This window comes from Vipera ursinii (genome assembly GCF_947247035.1).
Source record: "Vipera ursinii genome assembly, chromosome: 2".
NCBI classification, from domain to species: Eukaryota; Metazoa; Chordata; class Lepidosauria; order Squamata; family Viperidae; genus Vipera; species Vipera ursinii.
Genome location: NC_139513.1, coordinates 54,398,771 through 54,420,707, shown reverse-complemented (window position 1 = coordinate 54,420,707; position 21,937 = coordinate 54,398,771). Strand labels below are relative to the sequence as shown.

The following is a 21,937-nucleotide window of genomic DNA, read 5'->3' as shown; positions in this document are numbered from 1 at the left end:
TTCCTCCCCATCCAGACCCGAACCGCCTCCAGACAACGGGACATCACAGCGAGGGCATCACTGGGGTGGTTTGGGGTCAAAAAGAAAAGTTGGGTATCATCGGCGTATTGATGATACCCAACTCCAAAACCACGAATGATCTCACCCAGCAGTTTCATGTAGATGTTGAACAGGAGAGGCGAGAGAACCGACCCCTGAGGAACTCCACAAACGAGAGACCTAGGGGCCGATCTCTGCCCCCCTGCCAACACCGACTGCGAGCGTCCCAGGAGATAGGAGGAGAACCACTGAAGAACTGTGCCTCCCACTCCCAATCCCCTTACAACTTACAGCTGACCCACCATTTCTCCCCCCTACCAATATGTCCTAAGATCTGGCCCAGAGTGAAACTAATACATACAGTGGAAGGACATAATTCTTCTCCCAAGACTTTTGGTTCTGTAACCAACCCACCTTTGTTTACACTTTATGACTATAGCCCTGTTCCTTAAAACATAACTGAAAATAGCATCTTATATAGTATAGTATAGCAATTAAGTATAGGGAAAGAGGAGGCCCCAGTTCCTGTTACCTTCGGCCATGGAAACACATTGAGTGACCTCACTTTTCTCTGCCCAACCTCTTTCTAGGGTTGTTGAGGGCCATAGCTGGAATATAATGCTATGAATGCCATCTTAGTTTGTGAATGAAAGGTGGGATATAAAGCTAATAAATAAATCTGTCCTGATGCTATTATACAAGATACATGGAGGGAAATTAAGTTCAGATCCCCTGCAGATGCCTGCCCCCTTGTCTTCCACATAAAACATCACAAAGAGAGATGCCTTGAAGCAGAGAGATGTTTTGATCTTCAACTTACAACTGTCTCAGTTAACATGTCTCGTGATAAAAAATGGGGGGAAATGAAGTCAAATGCATCTAGATCAGTGTTTTCCATGCTGCCTGGGAATTCTGGGAGTTGAAATACACACATCTTCAACTTGCCAAATTTGTAAAACACTAGAGAAACCTTGTTGTCTATGTCTTGTCTATGTTTTCTCTTGAAGTGTTTTCTGGGCAATGAACAATGGTTTATTCTCAGTTCTATGGGATATTATTTGAGGGCTTCCCCTATGCTGAAGATACTGGCAGGTAAGGGTACTGAGTACACTATCATTTCTTCATAGAGGGAGATGGGTCCAAAAGTAAAGCAGAGTGAAAAGATAAGAGGAAGAGTGTATATAGAACTTGAAGTGAAGCAAGGATAGTGTAAATTAGGGCTATGCACCCTTTGAAAATGGTCAGAAAGAATTGCATTAGAGGTGCTGTGAATGCGACACCTCTATGTTCTTCCTTAAAGCAACATGATTTCTTTCAGACTTCTGTGTAAGTTTGGGGGAAAAAGGTGTTTCGGCTTTAAAATTCTACAAATGGCTCATTCCCCTCCCCACACACAAAAGGCATTTTTGCAAAAAGCCTGAAAAAAGTTAAGCTGCTTTAATGAGGACCAAAATGGCGCTACAAGGCCTCTGTTGGAGTTCTTCCAACTAGCTTTCAACTGTGCAGGGCCTACTGAAGTTATTCATTAAATATATTTTACTTTCCCTTCAGAGGTCTTACTCTTGTATGTTAGATTAGGTTAGGCAGACTTTATTCTGCAGTCATTGTTGTTATCCCAGGCCTTTCTTCAAGATAGAAATTCTAGGTTTTTTGGCCTGGAAACCTACTATTCTTCTCTTGTCAGAAATAGGCTGAAATATCTCTTCCTAGGTCCTAGGTTGAACACATTTAATAAATCTTCACTTGTATGTACACAAACACATACATCAACCTGAAAAATAAGGGCTTTGAAAACAGATTCTCTTCCAATTCCCTGCATTTCTCTTTTTGGGTCATACTCTGTCTCCTAGCTCTCCTGATAATTTAGTTTAGAATTAAAAAGCCACCAATAGCCGGTGTTTACCCTCCATAGTTAAATTCCTTTAGTCTATGTCCCTCAACTTCAAATCATAGAAAATGATAGAAAACCCATTCTTTTCCCCTTTTGCTAGAACACCCCAGGAGTGTCCATGGTATGTATTATGGATGTGTTTGTAAAAAAATGTAAGCATGGTGGCTGTGACTACCCTAAGTCCTACCCCCCTTTTTTACCCCTTACCACAACACCTCTTGAATGTTTTTCCAAATATAAAAAAAATGTTTTCTTACTGGAATCCAAGCAAATAGAAAAATACCTCAAATACAGTAGTTAATTTATGTCAAATTCCATATATCTGTCCAATTGAAAGCTCTGGCACAGGCCTTTACTGTCATTCTGAGTTCATGACTGTTCAATGGATTAAATAATAATTCATTGAGCAGAGCTGTCTGTTAGATACTGGGTTTGTTGCTTGATTGACAAGACGAGGCAAGTGAGTTCAGCAAAGATCATTGTTTATTTGGTTGCAGGAACTGAACTGAGAAACAGGGCTGTGAGCCCAGCAATTTATACCCTGGCCCCTAGGTGGCGGCCAATAGGTTTAAAGCAACCTATTGCCGCCCTAGGGGCAGCCAACGGCGGCGCTGGAGATGGGTTGTCTGAGGAGCTGGGAGCTGTTAGCCAGCTTCCCTGCTTCAGCAACCTTCCAGCAATTAACCCCACGTGATATTCCTTAACAAGACAAAGCCCAATACATTACACTGTCAATTACAGTATTTCATTGATTTCCCCTCCCCTGTTTATCCTCTGTTGCTTTTTTATATGCAGAGATTATTTCTGAAGGCTTCTCCGGTACCTTTAAGGAGGACAAACTGTAGGAACTTTTGTATAAGGGAAGTTGTTTGCTAGCTTTAGAAAGATTCAGGAGGGACAATGATCAAAATAGAAAAGCTGAGCAAATATACAACAGAGGTCCTAGATAATAATGTTTTCATGTGCTCGAGTAGCCTCATCTTCATTCTCATAAGACCATTAGAGTAATCATACTGAATTGGAAAGTCTGAAGCATTGAAACTAAGATGCTGAAAATGCCACAGAGAGCAGAGAGATAATTTAATGATTCCGCACACATTAATAAAGTTAATTAATTTTCTTGTGGCCATTCTGCCAACATATGAAGATAAGAATAAATTTCTGCAGTATTTTCCTCCCATAGAAACTGGGGAAAAAATGACAAAACATATTATGTTGTTATAATATAAACTATCCAACTCATACGCTTGTGTTCAATTTGGGACATCAATATCAAAGGCATGGATTCACGCTGGGATGTTGCAAAATACATTTCTTCTATGTTTCTATATTTACACTTTATACTGGATTCCTGTGGTGGCTGAGATTTAGATCAATATTTTACCTAGTATTTTTATGTGTGCACATTGGCCTGGAATGACATACCTATGCTGACATCCCATTTAGTCATAACAATTTTATCTCCAGAGTGATTTGTAATGTACTATTGCAGACTATTTCCAACATGGCACCTTCACTCTCCAGGTAGTTCTGCAATTCCCACAGAGTCTGCACTGGCTACACTGTTGTTCTGTTCAAATAAAAAAATAGCAGAACCAAATTATGTCCTCTGATAGGTAAGGAAGAATGCAGTTTCCAAAGTGATGCAGGAAATGAATCAAGGCAAAATTTAATAGATTAAGCACATAAAACGGAGATAATTGTTCTTTGCCGGTTATTTTATCCTATTTTCTTTCTCTAACTTACAAGAAAGAGAGTGGTGAGAGAATGAAATCTTTCATTTTGTAGAATCAAATTGCTAGGAGAAAATAAAAAGTGGCCCCTCTATCGCTTAAAAATCTGTTTGCTCTTACCCAGGACATAAATCTCATGGTTGACTACAGCTGTGCTGAAGCGGTATTTCGAATACTTCATCGGCGCACACTCCGCCCATTTGTCTTGGCTTGGGTTATACTGCAACGTTCGGTTGCTTAATCGATCAGGCTCATCATTGGGAAGATCCATCTGTGTGAAATATGACAGCCATATAATAATACAACATTTGGAGCCTTCTATACACGCCTGCATGCTATTAATCATGGAGGACAGTGGAGCAGATAAATAATACAAACACATCACTTATAGCTGCAAAGTGATTCATACCGACTAGTGCAACCTATGACTTGTGGCTTAGAAGTACAATGAAGATGACACAGGAATAACAACACATATATATTCTGCAACAAGGAAGCTGAGGATCTGGGTAATAATAAACCATCTATAGACTCGTCTGTGACAGCACATAGTTCTTTTCTACAAGGATGCCGTGAAGTCTCAAGAAGAAAGTAAAAAACCACTTATTTCCCCCTTGAGATCAAATTTTGATTTAGCTTCTTATTTGATTAGGGCACAATATCCCAGAGGGAGTTTGAAGATTTATCTACTAATGCTTTAGGCGAAATAAGATTACATAACAGTAAAAACTAAAGAATGAGAATGAGGTGGCTGGATGGAGTCACTGAAGCAGTAGGCGTGAGCTTAAATGGATGGTAGAGGACAGGAAGGCCTGGAGGAACGTTGTCCATGGGGTCGCAATGGGTCGGACACGACTTCGCAACTAACAACAACAAAAACTAAAGTCTGCACTTCTTTTGTTTTTGAATGGATTTTGAACTCATCTTTAATAAAAGTTTAGGGATGGTCATTGCAGTTGTGTATGGAGCTAAAACAGAGATTAGGTTGGTTTCTGAACATTTCATTACCAGACTAGGTAACATCTTCAGCAGAATTTAGGGAATGTCAATGTTCAAGGAAAGAAAGAAAAAAAGCGTTGACTTCTGACTCTTTTTAGCACAGTACAAGATAACAACATTTTAGCCTCAACTCTTAACTTTTACACCTTAATATATAACTAGCCATTTCTATAATAACAAATCTATCTAATCAGCAAAACCAAAGTCAAAACTTCATTTTTTTCATTACAAGCACAAAATCCAGAAGTGATATCCAAATAAAAAACATAATTAAATATATTCTCCTATTTGAATAAAACAATCAATATAACCATTTCTGCTTTATCTTCCTTGCTGTGGAAATATTTATTATTTGCACTTAATAATCAATTTTAAAACACTAAATTTTTCTTTAAAAACATTTCTGAACAACACTTTCTAATACTTTTTTTAAAATTTCCTCTTAACATGCATACTTTAAAGTTCATTATTAAATTTAAATCACTCCTTCCAAATTACCCTCACAGAATAAATTTTTCTTCTTCTATACATCCTTTTTAAAACTCTAAACTTTTCTTTAAACTAAACATCTTTTTCTTTAACTTTCTCTTAACACAGGTACTCTCAAATACACTTTCAATAATATTTTATAAACTTTGGGAATTACTTAAGTATTACATATAAAGAAAAAATACATTTTCAAAGTTTAGATTAAGATTTTCTTTCCATTACAAATATCGAACTGATAAAAATGCATCCTAATTCCAATTGACTCATTAAGTTTAAATCACTCCTTTCAACTTGTCTTCATGGAATAAAGTCTTTTCCTTCTCTGGAATGTTTGTTAAGTAATTATAAGCTTCTCTTCTTAACTCTCTCTTTAGTCAAAGAGTATCTTTTTGGTAAATCAGTTAAGAATTGCTGGCCAATGAGGAAACATGAAAATTAGAAAGTTTTAGCCACTCACAGCAAAGCAGACCAAATGACTAAAAATAATAAACTAAAACCATAACTTTCTGCCCTTATATTTCTCAGTCAACATTTAAAAAAAAAGATACTCCACGCTTCCTTATTTTAGCTTGTCTTAGCATCCTTCTTCCTTGTTGTTTAACACTGAAGAAATCCCCCAAATAGAGCAGATCTTCAAAAAGGAGTAACAGGCTGTGGCTAAAAAGAGCCTGTTTTAGCTTAATAGAAATTAATAGCCCTTAAAAATGATTAAAAAATGAAAGGCACAATTTACTGTCAGTTTGAAAAATAAATTCCAAAAAGGCGGCTTCTTCTTCAACAGTGAATTGTTGGCTTTTGGCACACAAGGCTTACATGGGGCTGCCTGTGTATCTTGGTAGTTGCACTTGGTGCAGAATGCAGCCATATGAGCAGTCTAGAGCACTCCTAGGGTTGTGCATATAACACCTCTGCTGTGTACACCCTACATTGGGTGACAGTTTGCTTCTGGATTCAGTCAAAGGTGTTGGTTATCACCTTTAAAGCCATTCATGGAATGGAATCAGTTTATTCCAATTATATCAACCCATCTCACCCAGTGAGGTAGGGAGAGTGCGTTATACACCTTGTTGGTTAAAGAATTTTGATTGGCAGGTTCTAGGAAAAGAGCCTTCTTTGTTGTTGTCCCCACCCTATGGAATATTTTGCCCCCAGAAGTGAGGTTGGCCCCTAACCCTAAAGCTAACCCATGGCCCATCGTTTAGCTGTCTCCTGCTGAAGCCAAAATCATAACAAAGCACTTGAAAACTGGGTGAGAATTGCTTTCTTGTTTTCCTAATTGTCTACTCTTCCTGTCAAAGCTGTCCGAATTTGCTTTCCCTTGCGAGGAGAGAGGGAAGGGATTTTTTTCCCCACCCTCCTTAATAGCGGCCTTGTCTACATTGGGAGAGAAAAGAAAAAGCCTTGAACTACATGATACTGATTAATTGGACTTACTGCCTTTGTACCTTTGGCCCAAAGTTCCTATATTAATAGAAATGGATTATTCTACCTATCAATCTAAAAAAGGAGACAAAAAAGGAAAAAAGAAATAAATAAAAAGTCTCCATTGGAAAAGGATTTGAAGTACTCTGAGGACATCTAATGGCCAAGTCTGTTACAGCAAGTGAATACCATTGGCAAACAAGCTTGCTTACATTTTGGACTGACCTTGGTATTAAGATGACAACCTGAAAATGAATTTGAATTTGGTTTAGACTTGTGGAGGTGGACACTTACTGATTTTTGTTTGAAAAATAGCTTCCACTAAAGAGTATTTATAATTAGTACAAAATGGAGAACGATCAGCCACAAATCTCGCTTGACTATAATCTTATATTTGAAACAATCTATAGAGTCACTGAGATGTCTATCTCCAGATTAAATAATTTACATGCCAACTTTAATTTACAAACTGAAACCCAGACTGCAACTAAAGAATTTACATTTCAGAATATAACAAACTTGGAAGATACTACTGTTGAGACAGAGGAATATAAGCAACAACAACAAAGTACTGAAAAACTATTATCCAAAACCTGACTTTATTCAAAGAACCTACAATTATTAAAGTACAAGGAACTACTACTATGACAGACAATCCTAAAGATCAACAACAAACTAGGGAAAAACCTAATACTCAACTTTTGACCCTTTCTAAAGAGCCTATAACTTCAGAAATACACTACAGGCAAGATAGTGATGTCAACACAGAGGACACTAAGGACCAACTAAGACAACCTATGGAAAGCCTGGACAGTCAACTACTAACTATAATACTGGATAAGATTTTCTCCTTAAAACAGATCAACCCAGATGAAAGAAGAATCCAGACAGAATTGCAGACAGAGATGTCAGAGCAAATAAAGAGAGTGGAATTAACATGGCAACAATATAATGACTATAAATGTTTCAACCTTTGTACATCGCTGATTGTTGGATGGCCTCCTCTGGTGCAAATAATATGCATGCGAGCAAAGGAAGACCTACTTGGCAATTTAAAGCCCTTGGTCTAGAAACCCAACTGGCAAAAAAAGAAACCTAGAGTTAGATTTAAAAAATGAATTCCTAGAGAACTATTATAGGTCATTTTGTTAGTAATTAGTGACTTATTAGGATCTGAAATAGAAAATATTCATGAGATAGAATTAAAATGTGTTTAAGTACTTATTAGGCTTATTCCAAATATTATAAATTTATATATTGACATAATGGAAAATTGACTTATGGATCCTACCTTTGATGTTAAAATTTTGGTTATGTATAAGTAGAAGTAGATTGATAAATATAGGCTTTCTGATTGGTAACTTGTGATATATCAGGATATGAAACAAACAGTGTTTATAAGGGAGAAGTTAGCTATTTAACTATTGGGTGTATGTTAGATGATACAATCTTTGGTGTAATAAAATAAGGGAATTTTGGGTTCTGAATACTATTTGGGATGTCAAAGGTTAAACTTGGATACTACAATTAACGTTTAAATTAGATAAAATTTAATAACAGGACATAGATATACTTCATTGAAATTGGACAGACAAAATCTTTTTTAACTGACCGTGCTATTCTTATAAATCTGTTATTTTAAATATGTTGTGTTGAATGTTGAGGGAAATAGAGAAGGATGCTATGATAATGTAACCCAAATTATGTATTGAAAACTCTGTTATTCAATTGATGACTACCCAGGTACCATGATGCTTTCTAGATATATAGGTTGTAAATTGAAAAACTAATAAAAATTGTTTTAAAAAAAGAATTTCTGTTGCTAAACCAGGCAGTTGTTAAGTGAGTTGCAATTTTCCACCCTTTTTTTTGCAATGGTTGTTAGGTAAATCACTGAAGTTGTAAAGTGAATCACGTTCTTGCTAAATGAATCCAGCTTCCCCCATTGATTTTGCTTGTCAGAAGCTGGAAGGTGGTACCTGGCATTTGTGGCAACCACAAATGCACAGGTATAGTATAGGTGGTACCTGGCTCAATAGTAGTAATTGTGAGAGCGATCTTGGAGTCCTAGTGGACAGTCACTTAAATATGAACCCAAAAAGCCAACACAGTCATAGGCTGCATTAACAGAGGGATGGAATCAAGATCACGTGAAGTGTTAGTACCACTTTACAATGCCTTGGTAAGACCACACCTGGGGTACTGCATCCAGTTTTAGTTGCCACGATGAAAAGAAGATGTTGAGACTCTAGAAAGAGTGCAGAGAAGAGCAACAAAGATGATTAAAACACTGGAGGCTAAAGCATATAAAGAACAGCTGCTGGAATTGGATGTCTAGTTTAATGAAGAGAAGGACTAGGGGTGACATGATAGCAGTATTCCAATATCTCAGGGGTTGCCACAAAGATGAGGGAGTCAAGCTATTCTTCAAAGCACCTGAAGGTAGGACAAGAAGTAATGGATGGAAACTAATCAAGGAGAGAACCAACCTACAGTAGAATTAAGGAGAAATTTCCTGACAGTTAGAACAATTAATCAATGAAACAACTCGCCTCCAGAAGCTGTAGGTGTTCCAACACTGAAGGCTTTTAAAAAGAGCCATTTGTCTGAAATGGTATAGGGTCTCCTGCTTGAGCAGTGGTTGGACTAGAAGTCCTCCAAGGTCCCTTCCAACTCTGTTATTCTGATCTCAGGACACCACAATTGTCATAAATACAGCCAGTTTGCCATGTGCCCTAATTCTGATCATGTGACCCTAGGAATGCTGTGCAAGAACTGTAAGTCACTATTTTTAGTGTTACTGTAATTTCAAACAGTCACTAAACAAATGGTTGTAAGTCTAGGACCACCAGTAACAGAGATGATCAGTTTGACAAATTTTGTTCCCAAACAAAATTTGCATCCCAAACAGGCTGTAGTGTGGTAAGACCAACAAAAACTTAAAAAAGGGAATACTTTCAAGAAAAGAAACATGACCTTCCAAGGACCGTTGAATTTATTTATTTATTTATTTTATTTTATTATATTTATATACCGCCCTTTCCCGAAGGACTCGGGCGGTTTACAGGGTGATTAAAACAAAAAAAAATACAAAAGTTAAAAACAGTTAAAAAATTATATCCGTCCCTGAACAAATAAAACCCCAGTTAAAATTAAAATTAAAATTCTCAGCCTGGGCCAGAGAGCTCGAAGAGCCAGGTCTTCAGGTCCCGGCGGAATGAACGGAGGTCGGGGGCAGTCCTAAGCTCCACTGGCAGCTGGTTCCAAAGGGCAGGCGCACCCACTGAGAAGGCGCTATCCCTGGGTGTTGTCCACCGGCAATCTCTTACCACAAATCTCTTACTCTCACAAATTAGCTAACTAGCTATGACCAGCAATTATGTATGCATATATCTGCAGCTTCATGTGAACAATTACCTTTAATCAGCAGAGGAAGAACAGAGACAATGAGAATTTGATCCCTTTGCAACCATCTGTGTTTTTTTTTCCCTTCTCATTCTTGGCAGCCTTCAAACCTCTGGTTCTGCCGCCTTCTTTGAAATAAATAGATTCTTTGCCAGGATGATGCCAGTGGAAATATAATTCATAAACTACATACATATAGAAAATTAACTTGTCTGGATTCTTCAGTAAAAACATTAACAAGATTGGATGGGCAAGTGGAGTTGTGTTCATGGAGCCATATGTTGTGCTAAATCATGAGTCTCCAGAAAACTAAAACAGATGAATAAAGCCTACTAGAAAGTCTCCATTTTATGTCTCTAGCATATCCTGAAATGTTTCCCTACAGAGTTACTGCAATGATTACTATACAAGGTGGTCATTCTTTGCAGTCAGCTATGGTAAGCTAAGCTACAGAGGATAGGTACTGTGTGACCTTTAAACAGGGTGCATTCTGTGCAGCCACTCAGTTCCATTCAGCATTGCTAAAGGTAGGAGCTGATGGGGACTGTAGTTCAAAAATAACTCCGTTTCCCTGAAAATAAGACCCAACCAGAAAATAAGTCCAAGCATGATTTTTTTCAGGATGCTCGTAATATAAGCCCCACCCCCAAAATAAGCCCCAGTTAAGATTGTCAGCCAGACAGATGCATTTAGTTCCGTATTTCCCCAAATATAAGCCCTAACCATAAAATAAGCCCTTTTGGAGCAAAAATTAATATAAGACCCAGTCTTATTTTCGGGGAAACAAGTTAGCTGGTGGACTACCAGTTCCTCATTCTTTCCTTTTAATTCTGGATCACCACAAGGGACTTTAAAAAAATAAATAAATTATTCTTTGACACTGAATTTAATTGGATTCGCACAGGTTGTGAGCTGCTTTTTGCCACATTACAGTAATAAGTGTGTGATCACAATAGCCAGTGTGGTAAAGATGTTTCAGGAGGAGGCCCAGATTCAAGTCCACTTCTAGCCATGGAAGTCCGCAAGGCAAGCTGGGACTAATTAGTCTCTTTCAACCCAACCTACCTAATAGGGCTGTTATTGCAGGGAAAATGGGAGGAAGGGTTATTATGAATGCCACTTTGAGCTCTTAAATGGAAGGCATCAGATAAACAAATAATCTGGAGATGCATATCCATATGAAATATTTATGGCATTCAAATTTTAAAGGAAAAAAATGTAATAAGGATTTTCATTCTCATTTTAAGGATGTTTTTGGAACCATGTCTCATTCAGAATGGAGGGAGTTTTCAATCTAAGCTTATCAAAAACTCAGGAGTCTAGTAGCACCTTTTCCAATTAACAAATATTATTACAAGACATAGCCTCATGAAAGCTGCAGCCTTTTAATGTGCAGATTAACATATTTAATGTTGAATGTTTATGGTAAAATCATGTGTAGACTAACATGATTTTACATGATACATTCAACATTTATTGATTAAATTTCTGTACTGCATCTCTCACCTAAGTGACTCTGGTAAGTATCAATAGCACTTAGACTTATATATCACTTATATACACTTTTATAGCCCTCTCTAAATGGTTTACAGAGTCAGCATATTGCCCCCAACAATCTGGGTCCTCTTTCATGACCTTAGAAGGATGAAAGTCTGAGTCAACCTTGAGCTGGTCGGGATCAAACTCCTGGCAGTTGGGCAGAATTAGCCTGCATTATTATTATTATTATTATTATTATTATTATTATTATTATTATTATTATTATTATTATTATTATTATTATTAATTTAATTTCTATACCGCCCTTCTCCCGAAGGACTCAGGGCGGTGTACAGGGCAATAAAATGCAATAAAAATACAATATACAAAAGTTAAGATAAAAATTAAATAGAATAGCCCAATTACAGTAAAAGTTAATTAAAATTACAATTAAAATACTCTAACCATTGTGCTACCAAGTCTTTTAGGTAGGTAGGTAGTTGATGCTTATAAATGTTACTGTACTACAAATATATGGAATATTGCAGAATATACAGAGGTTCTCCCTTGTAGGCTGAATAGTGGAAGGCAGAAATTAAAATCCTGTACAAAGTGCCTGAAGAAGAAGTTTGGGATTTGGAGTGTTATTGTTGGGAAAGTGACACTGCTTGTGGGTTTGTTTCTATTTGCTCAGCCTATACATATGTAAGTAAGCGTGGTCATGTTGCCGGCATGACTAGACGCCAAAGGCGCACGGAATGCTGTTACCTTCCCACCGTAGTGGTCCCTATTTTTCTACGTGCATTTTTATGTGCTTTCCAACTGCTAGGTTGGCAGAAGCTGGGATGAGTAACGGGTGCTCAATCTGTTACGTGGCACTCGGGATTCGACCCGCCAAACTGCCGACCTTCTGATCGACAAGCTCAGCGTCTTAACCCACTGAGCCACCGCATCCCCTAAATATATACTGCATATTGTAGTCTAAATAATAAAGATGGTATACTGAAAAGCAGGATGGATCTCATCCCCAGCTCAGAAAATATCACTGAGATGATGTAATCCTTAAGACTGGCACACTGATTTGTTCAATTTCTTCTCCACCCCCTCATTCTCTTTTCATTTTCTATTGTATCTTTTAGATCTTATTTCTAAATTTGATGCAGCATTTTTTTAAAGTTTTAGGTACTTTGTATAGTTAGGGATTTCAATGGCAAGACTAATATAATGCCCAAATACCTTTCCTGTGTTTTCCAAAATTATTTGTGTTTAAATATATAAAACAGCAAAGACAGTCGATTTTTAGGTTTTATAAATGGTTGATTTTATTGTTTTACTGCTTTTAAACAATAAACAGCTGTTTTACTATTATCCCAGAGTTCGAGGATTTTATACAAATATTACACAAATATGCCTGGGATTTGTATTTTTAAAGTTATTAAGGACATATATAAAACAATAAAGAATAGGAACTGGAGCAATATTTGTGTATATTAACTACATCTCCAGATATCTGCAGGTCTGTTATAGCAAATTATATAGAAATTTATATTTGGTATAGTACATATTGCCTTTATGCTTTTCATTTCCTTTATTATTTACCTAATAGGCTCTGTGGGGCAAAACCTTTATCCATTAGACTGAAAGGTTCATTTTAAATGGGTTGTCACCTGTTATTTTGTGAGAGAAGTTGCAATTGGCCTCCTAATTCATGCAAGATCGGTATTAAGAAGACCCACCCTACATGTGCATTCCTACATAAAAACATGATAAGATCTCTGTGAGATTGATCATTCAACCAGATGCATCCTGTTCCATACAGAAGCCCATCAAATCCTTCTGCAAAGCTCATCACTTTGGCTCAGGTTTTTTCCATTCCCAAATTCCTTATGTGATGGTTCCAATCCCCCCCCCCAATGTAATCTTGCAATTTAGCCTGGGACGGTTGCCCATGTAGCAACCTTGCTCTTTTTCAGTTTCTAGTTTTTATCCTTCCTTCATAACCTTAGGCAGATGTGTGGTTCCAAATAGTCCTGCCATTTTTGGCTACAATTTCCTTAACATAGACAAAGGAATATGAACTCGGTTAGATTAATATGTTTGCCTCATGAGGCAGATAACAAAAATGACAAATCCTAGATTGGAAAGTGCAGCACAGACTGGGTGTGACACTCTCTCTCTAATATTTTGTCCCTTCTTCAGCATCTACTATCTGAGACAACTGACTCATTCTGCCCAAAGAAAGGGCTGACACTTGCCTATTCTGTCTCAGGTTTTCACAATATACTATTAAGTTATTACAGTGGCTAACATAAACTTTCTCATCCATTTTAAGCTCTAAATTTTTCTAGAAAGACTACACAGAACTATGCTTCTTACATTAACCTTTCTCAAAAAGGAAATATTTGCAGACTTCAGAAAAATTTCTCAATGTAGCACTTTTTGTACTGATATGTCAGCAAACCTTTAAGCTCTCTGAAAGTTATTTAGCTGTCAGTACTGTAATTCATTGCCCCATCTGCAATCCAATCCTACCTAATCATAAATAAATCTTATTAAATGGAATTAGTCCAAGTCAGGTTCACAAATAGCTAAATGTAACCTAAAGAACCCCACAGTCTCTATTTTCCTGAATTAAACTAGTTTTATATAGACCTAACTTTTCTGAGCTTCTCCTTGCAAAGTTTAGGCTTAAACTGAAGAAAGTAGGGAAAAGCACTAGGCCAATCAGGTATGAATTAAATCACATCCCTGTTGAATATACAGTAGAGGTGACAAATAGATTTAAGGAATTAGATCTGATAGACAGAGTGCCTGAAGAACTATGGACAGAGGTTCGCAACATTGTACAACAGGTAGCAACCAAAACCATCCCAAAGAAAAAGAAATGCAAGAAAGCAAAATGGCTGTCTGAGGAAGCTTTGCAAATAGCTGTGGAAAGGAGGGAAGCGAAAGGCAAGGGAGAAAAAGAAAGATATGCCCAATTAAATGCAGAATTCCAAAGAATAGCTAGAAGAGATAAGAATGCCTTCTTAAATGAACAATGCAAAGAAATAGAAGAAAACAATAGAATAGGGAGGACCAGAGATCTTTTCAAGAAAATTGGAGAGATGAAGGGAACGTTTCATGCAAAAATGGGCATGATAAAGGACCAAAATGGCAGGGACCTAACAGAGGCAGAAGAGATTAAGAAGAGGTGGCAAAATTACACAGAACTATACAAGAATGAGCTTAATGTCCCTGATAATCACAATGAGGTGGTCACTGACTTCGAGCCAGACATCCTAGAATGTGAAGTGAAGTGGGCCTTAGAAAAGCTGAGCAACAACAAAGCTAGTGGAGGTGACAGTATTCCAGCTGAGCTATTCAAAATCTTAAAAGACGATGCAGTAAAAGTGCTACACTCAATTTGCCAGCAAATTTGGAAAACTCAACAGTGGCCACAGGATTGGAAAAGATCAGTTTACATTCCAATTCCAAAGAAAGGCAGTGCCAAAGAATGTTCAAACTATCGCACCATTGCACTCATTTCTCATGCTAGTAAAGTTATGCTTAAAATTCTACAAGCTAGACTCCAGCAGTATGTGGATCGAGAACTACCAGAAGTACAGGCAGGATTTCGAAGAGGCAGAGGAACTAGAGATCAAATTGCTAACATACGCTGGATCATGGAGAAAGCTAGGGAGTTCCAGAAAAACTTCTACTTCTGCTTCATTGCCTATGCTAAAGCCTTTGATTGTGTGGATCATAACAAACTGTGGCAAGTTCTTAAAGAGATGGGCGTACCAGACCATCTTATTTGTCTCTTAAGAAACCTATATGCAGGCCAAGAAGCAACAGTGAGAACGGGACACGGAACCACTGATTGGTTCAAAATTGGGAAAGGTGTCCGGCAAGGCTGTATACTGTCGCCTTGCCTATTTAACTTATATGCAGAGCACATCATGAGAAAGGCAGGGCTAGATGAATCAAAAGTTGGAATTAAGATTGCCGGAAGAAACATCAACAACCTAAGATATGCAGATGATACCACTCTAATGGCAGAAAGTGAAGAGGAACTAAAAAGCCTCTTGTTGCGAGTAAAGAAGGAGAGTGCAAAACTTGGGTTGAAACTAAACATTAAGAAAACCAAGATCATGCCATCCGGCCCTCTCAATTCCTGGCAAATAGATGGGGAAGAAATGGAGGTTGTGACAGATTTTATTTTCCTGGGCTCCAAGATCACTGCAGATGGGGACTGTAGCCAAGAAATAAAAAGACGCTTGCTCCTGGGGAGGAAAGCCATGGCAAATCTAGACAGCACACTAAAAAGCACACTAAAAAGCAGAGACATCACCCTGTCAACAAAAGTGTGTATAGTCAAGGCTATGGTCTTCCCAGTTGCAATGTATGGCAGTGAAAGCTGGACCATAAGAAAGGCTGAGCGCCAAAGAATTGAAGCCTTTGAACTATGGTGCTGGGAAAAGACTCCTGCGAGTCCCTTGGACTGCAAGGTGATCAAACCGGTCAGTCCTAGAGGAGATCAACCCTGACTGCTCTTTAGAAGGCCAGATCCTGAAGCTAAAACTCAGATACTTTGGCCACCTAATGAGAAGGAAGGACTCACTGGAGAAGAGCCTAATGCTGGGAAAGATTGAGGGCAATAGAAGAAGGGGACGACAGAGAATGAGGTGGCTGGATGGAGTCACTGAAGCAGTAGGCGTGAGCTTAAATGGACTCCAGAAAATGGTAGAGGACAGGAAGGCCTGGAGGAACATTGTCCATAGGGTCGCGATGGGTCGGACACGACTTCGCAACTAACAACAACAACAACAACTTTTCTTTATGATTTTTCTTTTCTTATAACAGAGGCTAATGCCACAATAAATATAAGAAAATATAATTATTTGAATTGAATCTTTTGGATTTTTTGAACTCTTTAGAAACATCAGTATGTTTCTGATATTTTAAGACAGGCATTGTTGAGAGTTTGGAAGAAGTACAGACATAAATTAGATTGTAGGATACCATTGTGGGCAATCCCAAAACACGCAATAGAAAATATAAATGTTGGTTTTAAACATGATGTGACTACGTACAAGGAGATTTTAAGCTTGGAAAGAAATGTCTGGTGTTTGAAACCATATAGTCTCTTGCGAGATGAGAAGATTGTTCAGACTTGGTTTCAATATACTCAGTTACGGGCCAGGTGGAAAGAAGATCAGAAAAATGGTTTTACAATGACTGATGAAAATCTGATAAAGCAAATCAGAAATCAGGGTCCAGCACATATTAAACGGATATATCTTGCTTTGATAGAAATTGACTCAGAAACAGAACTCGTTAAGGATTGTATGATTAAATGGGCCCAAAACATCCAAGAAGTTATTACAATGGACACATGGGAAAGGATTTGGGTGAGGAACGTAAAATTCACACAAGCTCAAAATCTAAGAGAAAATTTTTATAAAATGTTTTACAGATGGCATCTAGATCCTAAAAAGCTTGCAAGTATGTATCCGAACTATCAGCCTAAATGCTGGAGGTGTGGTGAAGAAGATGCAACATATTTTCATATATGGTGGACCTGTAAAAAGGTTAAGGCTTTTTGGATAAAAATTTGGTGGAATATGCAGAAGATTTTTAAGCAAAGGATAAAGTTTTGTCCGCAACTTTTTTTGTTGGGAATAATTACAGATGCTACGGTTGTGGACACTAAGCTGATGTTGAATTTAATTACGGCAGCAAGACTCTTAGTAGGTCAATACTGGAAGAAGGAGGAACTGCCGACTATAGAAGAATGGACTTTGAAGGTTTCTGACCTGGCAGAGATGGCAAAGATTTCGGCTTATTTGAAAGATCACTCGCAAGAACGTTATGTTATGGAGTGGAGAAAATGGATTGAGTATATCCAGAACAAATATGGGACTAAGAAGTTTCATGTAGCATTTGAATAAGTCTTCCTTTTTTTTTCTCCTTTTTTTTCCTCTTTTCTCTTTTTTTATATATCTTATATTAATAGTGTTTGTAGTTATCCTATATGAGCTAGAGAGAGATAGATCTCAGAGTTTATGGTTTTTAGCATATGGATGTTTATGATTGGGTTTTTTTTGGTTTTTATACCTTGTACTTAGCTCTGGGAAGTCGGGGGGGGGAGGGGAGGGGGGAGGGGTAGGGAGGGAGGGATAGGGGAGGGGTAGGGGGGATTGTTAAAGATAAAATGTATGATAAAACTTTTCAATAAAAAAAAGAAACATCAGTATGCATCATAGCAGAACACCCAGTCTCAAATTGCAACCCTATCCTGCAATTCTATCACATAGTACTTTTTTCACAAGTTTAAATAAAGTGCGTCCTGCTGATCTTCCATATGTATAGCAGTGCCATATTCAAAAAATGCACAACACATTTTCATATCTAAGGTAGAAAATACAAACAACTCACTTCCAGCTCTAAAAGTACAACAGAGAAATAATACTTCTGTCCAATGTTCGGTGAAGTAGCACAAGCTGCACTCACTTTTCAGAGGGCATCTAATATCACTTCACCATCCACTAATTACATTTTAGATTTTCCCTGTGGAAAATATAAACTGTACAGAAGCCTGAGTATTTTTCAGAAGAAAATACTGTAGATGCTGTTATTACTTATACCTTCATCCTTTTTGAAAGACAACATTTTAATATGAGCAGCAGGTGTTCCAGCAAATTGCTCTTCCTTAACTCCCTCACTGCTACCACTCAGAAAGACTTCAGTACTGCTCTGTGACATAAGAGCCAATTTGGCCTAGTGGTTAAAGCACCAGACTAGAAATCAGGAGACTGTGAGTTCTAGTCTCATCTTAGACATGAAAAAGAGCTGGGAGACTTTGGACCAGTCAGTCTGTCTTGGCCCACAATGTCAGCTTGGGGACAAGCCAGTCAGTCTATTCCTGTCACAATCAATGAAAAAAAAGCAGGCCCTGGATTTGTGGGAAAATGCTAGGATATAACTGTTGTGTAGTGAGTTCTTTGCTGGCAATAAGCGAGATGAGAGGTTGCAAACAGGAACATTGCTTTATTGAGGCAAACAGGAACAGAACTGAAACAGAGGTTTCTGCGCAGTCGGCCTCTAGGTGGTGGCCAATAGGTTTAAAAGGAACCCATTCCAACCCCAAATCATCCAATGAACCTCTTGGAGTCAAGAGGTCTGGCTAGTCAATGACCATTACACAGACACACCAATTGAGCAGCCTTAAGCAGCATTCAAACAGACACGTGAAACAATTCAAGTAAATTCCAATACATTACAATAACATAATACCAAGCATGTGGACATTTATAATGGCTTTCGTATCAAGGTTGTAGGGTTTTCTTTGGCTGCGTTGCCACAACCATCACTGCAGTCCCCCAAGAACATAGTTCTCCTGCTATGTCACCATGGTTATAGAGTTTCTGTGACCAAGGACATTAATTTAATTTTTTAATAATCAATCTTCCCTCACCCTCACTTTTCACAGAGCAGTCTCTCAGAAGGCTTTTCCTTTGAAAATTAGTGGCTAAATGTGCATTAATAAAATACTTGTATTATGAGCAGAGAGGAGATGGCTAGTAAGTTACTCAATTTTTGTGGCAAGATGAACAGATGTTTATTACTTCACACTGCATAACTGCAGTGAAAGAGTGTTTGATGTTTTCTGATAATTTTAGACAAATAAAAATATACACATGCTCATGATTATGTTGTTAGGAATATCAACATATATCTGAAAAGATACAAATGACTCAGAAGTATTCAAAATTTATTTCAATATTAATGACAAACAAGAAATAGATAGCTTGGCAGTCTGGCAAGCCTCATATAAAAATAGCAGTATTCTCAATAATGTGCAAAATGTATTTTAAACCAACTTCTAATTTACCACAGAAGAGCAATCAGTGAACAGCATTAGAAATCAACTCTCTAGAAGAAGCCAGAGTAATTGTTAATTTGCGTTGTGGGTTTTTTTCGTCCATTCAATTGTGTCCAAATCATGGAGACTGCATGGACAGGTTCCTCCACTCTCTTTTTCAGAAGGTTTCCCATTACCTCCTTCCTAGGTCCGAGAGAAAGTGAGTGGCCCAAGATGGGACTAGAACTCATGGTCTCCTGATTTCTAGTCCAATGCCTTAACCACTACACCAGCTTGGCTCTCCTGCTTTCTCTGTAATGAGTCTCAAAGTCTGCCTTTAAAGGCAGATTATCTTTCTCTGTCCATCAATAAGATCACATCAAGTGCCGGCAAATAATATTTCTGGTATAATGTGTGCCACATAGACAAAGTTTCCTTCCCTCCCTCAGTGACTTTCAAACCAAAGTAATCTTCATCTTCTAAAGCTGGAACTGATGTGTTACATTAGTCAAGAGAATGAACTGGAAAGTCCAGTTAAAATCTTATTTCCCTCCTAAATAATAACTGCTTGATCTTGAGTAAGTCAGAATTCTTCAGCCTCAGAGGCAGCCAGCGGCAAACATCATCTAGAGAGAGGCTGAAGAGTCTTTACCAATTACAGCAGACAGTAACTGGATTGACTGAATGCACAGACTGATCCAGCATATGCACTAAGACCCAAAAGCCAAAAGGATTTTTTTTAAAAAAAAATGCAAGAGAAAAGAGATATTGCCCAGCTGCCTGAAAGGAAGCACATCCATCAGCAGTAGCTTTTGTAATTTTTCTGAATGGCAATGATTGCAGTTACATTCCAACTGCGAAGGCTGCTTTAACAAGCACAGACAATGGCTTCAGAGAGCACTCCATGTCCTGAAATGCTTAGCAACGTTCCTTACCTGTGGGGTCCATCCTCCGATGACATACAGCCTGTTTTTCACAGCAACGACTGCATGGCAAGCCAGCGGCACTGGGAGCGGGGCCAAAGTTCTCCAGTTCTCCTGCTCCATGGAGTACTTCTCCACAATATTGGTAATTTGATATTGGTTTTTCAGTTTCATTTGACCTCCTATGATGTATAAATCATGATGGATAGTGCCTAAAGCATACAGTTCACGAAACTGCGCTGTGCACAGGCTTTCCCAAAATCGATTTCCATGACCCTCATACCTGTAACGAATCCTCATATTAGAATTTTCTTTATAATAGTTTACCTGTGTATTTGTACCTAGCCTTCTCTCCTCAAGTACAGCTTTTATTCTTAAGTAGGCTCAACATGGGGTTAAAAAAGAATTTGAATTTTGACAAAAGTCCAATGGCATAAATTGGCAAGTCTATGATTTTATAGAGGTAATTTTTCTGACTATTATCCCGTTTCCTTCTCTACCCACCCACACAGTCTGGGGACATAACTGCCCCCTTGCCCCAATTATTTTAGCCTTGATCAGTCATTATGTCGGAGAGGTGCCTGAATATTAGGAATGTAGTGGGAAATGTCTTTCACTACTGGCTATTCATCACCCAATCAGCATTCTCAAAATATTCTCTTTGCTTCCTATGCTCTTCCATATAGATAATATAAATATGCTAGTTAACCAGAGCAGCAACAGTTAGGGTAGCATATGGTTAACCCAGCAAGATCTTATGTCACTACATTAAGAGCTGTGCTACAAATCTGCAAAAAAAAAAGAGTGTTGAACCTTGGGGCATAACTAGGGGTATACCCATCATTAAGAAATCAGATGAAATCGGGAAAGAAAATTTCCTCCTAGAAAATCCCTCTATTATTATTATTTTTTAATATTATTATTATTAAATTTATCTGCTGCCCATTTTGCAATTCAAGGTGATTATTCCCTTTTCTTGCTATTTTTTTCATTAAAAGGCAAAATCTGACTTGGCAATGCATATGTATAGCCTTAGAAGCTCAATCCTAACCAAATGTATTTAAAGCAGTTTTCCTGAATTTTAGCAGAATGTATGGCAAGGACTTTACTTTTCATTTTCCTTCAATATTAACAAGGCAGCACAGAATGAAAGCACTACAGATATACATTTTTATTGTCCCCATGACTGAATAAGGGCAAAATAACTCCAGAAAGAAGTTGCTTATAGCATTATATCTGGCACCTAGAGGGCACTATAGACCTTGCCATTGTGTCATTAATAAATGAGCAAACACCTAATTATTTCATTTACAACTTGAAATAACTCTGCTTGACAGACCTGTTTTAAATATATAGATATCAATATAGTATATGCTGTATTCAGTCAATTTAGAAGCCAATGGAATGTTTATAAAACAACAGTGGAGGATTCCATCCAACCCTTAAAAATATTCCACAAGAACTTAATCCCTTCACAATGGTTTTTAGCTTTGATGACTTAGAATTGTCCAAAACATTTTTGCATTTAGTTAAGATTGTCTTCCATCATTACAACTGATCCAGAAAAGAACCCAAAGGAAGATTATTCATTGGTTAACTTTGATGTTAGAAATTCCACTTTGATGTTAGAAGTTTTATTATAGGCTTAGAGGAAAAACTTTAAATCACACAGCACTGAATAATTCTTGGGGAGTACCGCTTGAATCTTTCC

The 21,937-nt window shown here is 37.8% G+C and overlaps 1 protein-coding gene across 1 annotated transcript in view; it reads right to left on the bottom strand.

Moving 5' to 3' along the window:
* The window catches only part of KBTBD12 (kelch repeat and BTB domain containing 12), an 83,237-nt gene that overhangs the window by 36,681 nt on the left and 24,619 nt on the right, over positions 1–21,937 (bottom strand). The window contains exons 3-4 of the mRNA XM_083354323.1: positions 20,239–20,509; positions 3,784–3,934 (exon numbers count right to left, since the gene is read on the bottom strand). Coding sequence (XP_083210449.1) covers positions 3,784–3,934; positions 20,239–20,509 — 422 coding nt within the window. The remainder of the gene's footprint in view (positions 1–3,783; positions 3,935–20,238; positions 20,510–21,937) is intronic.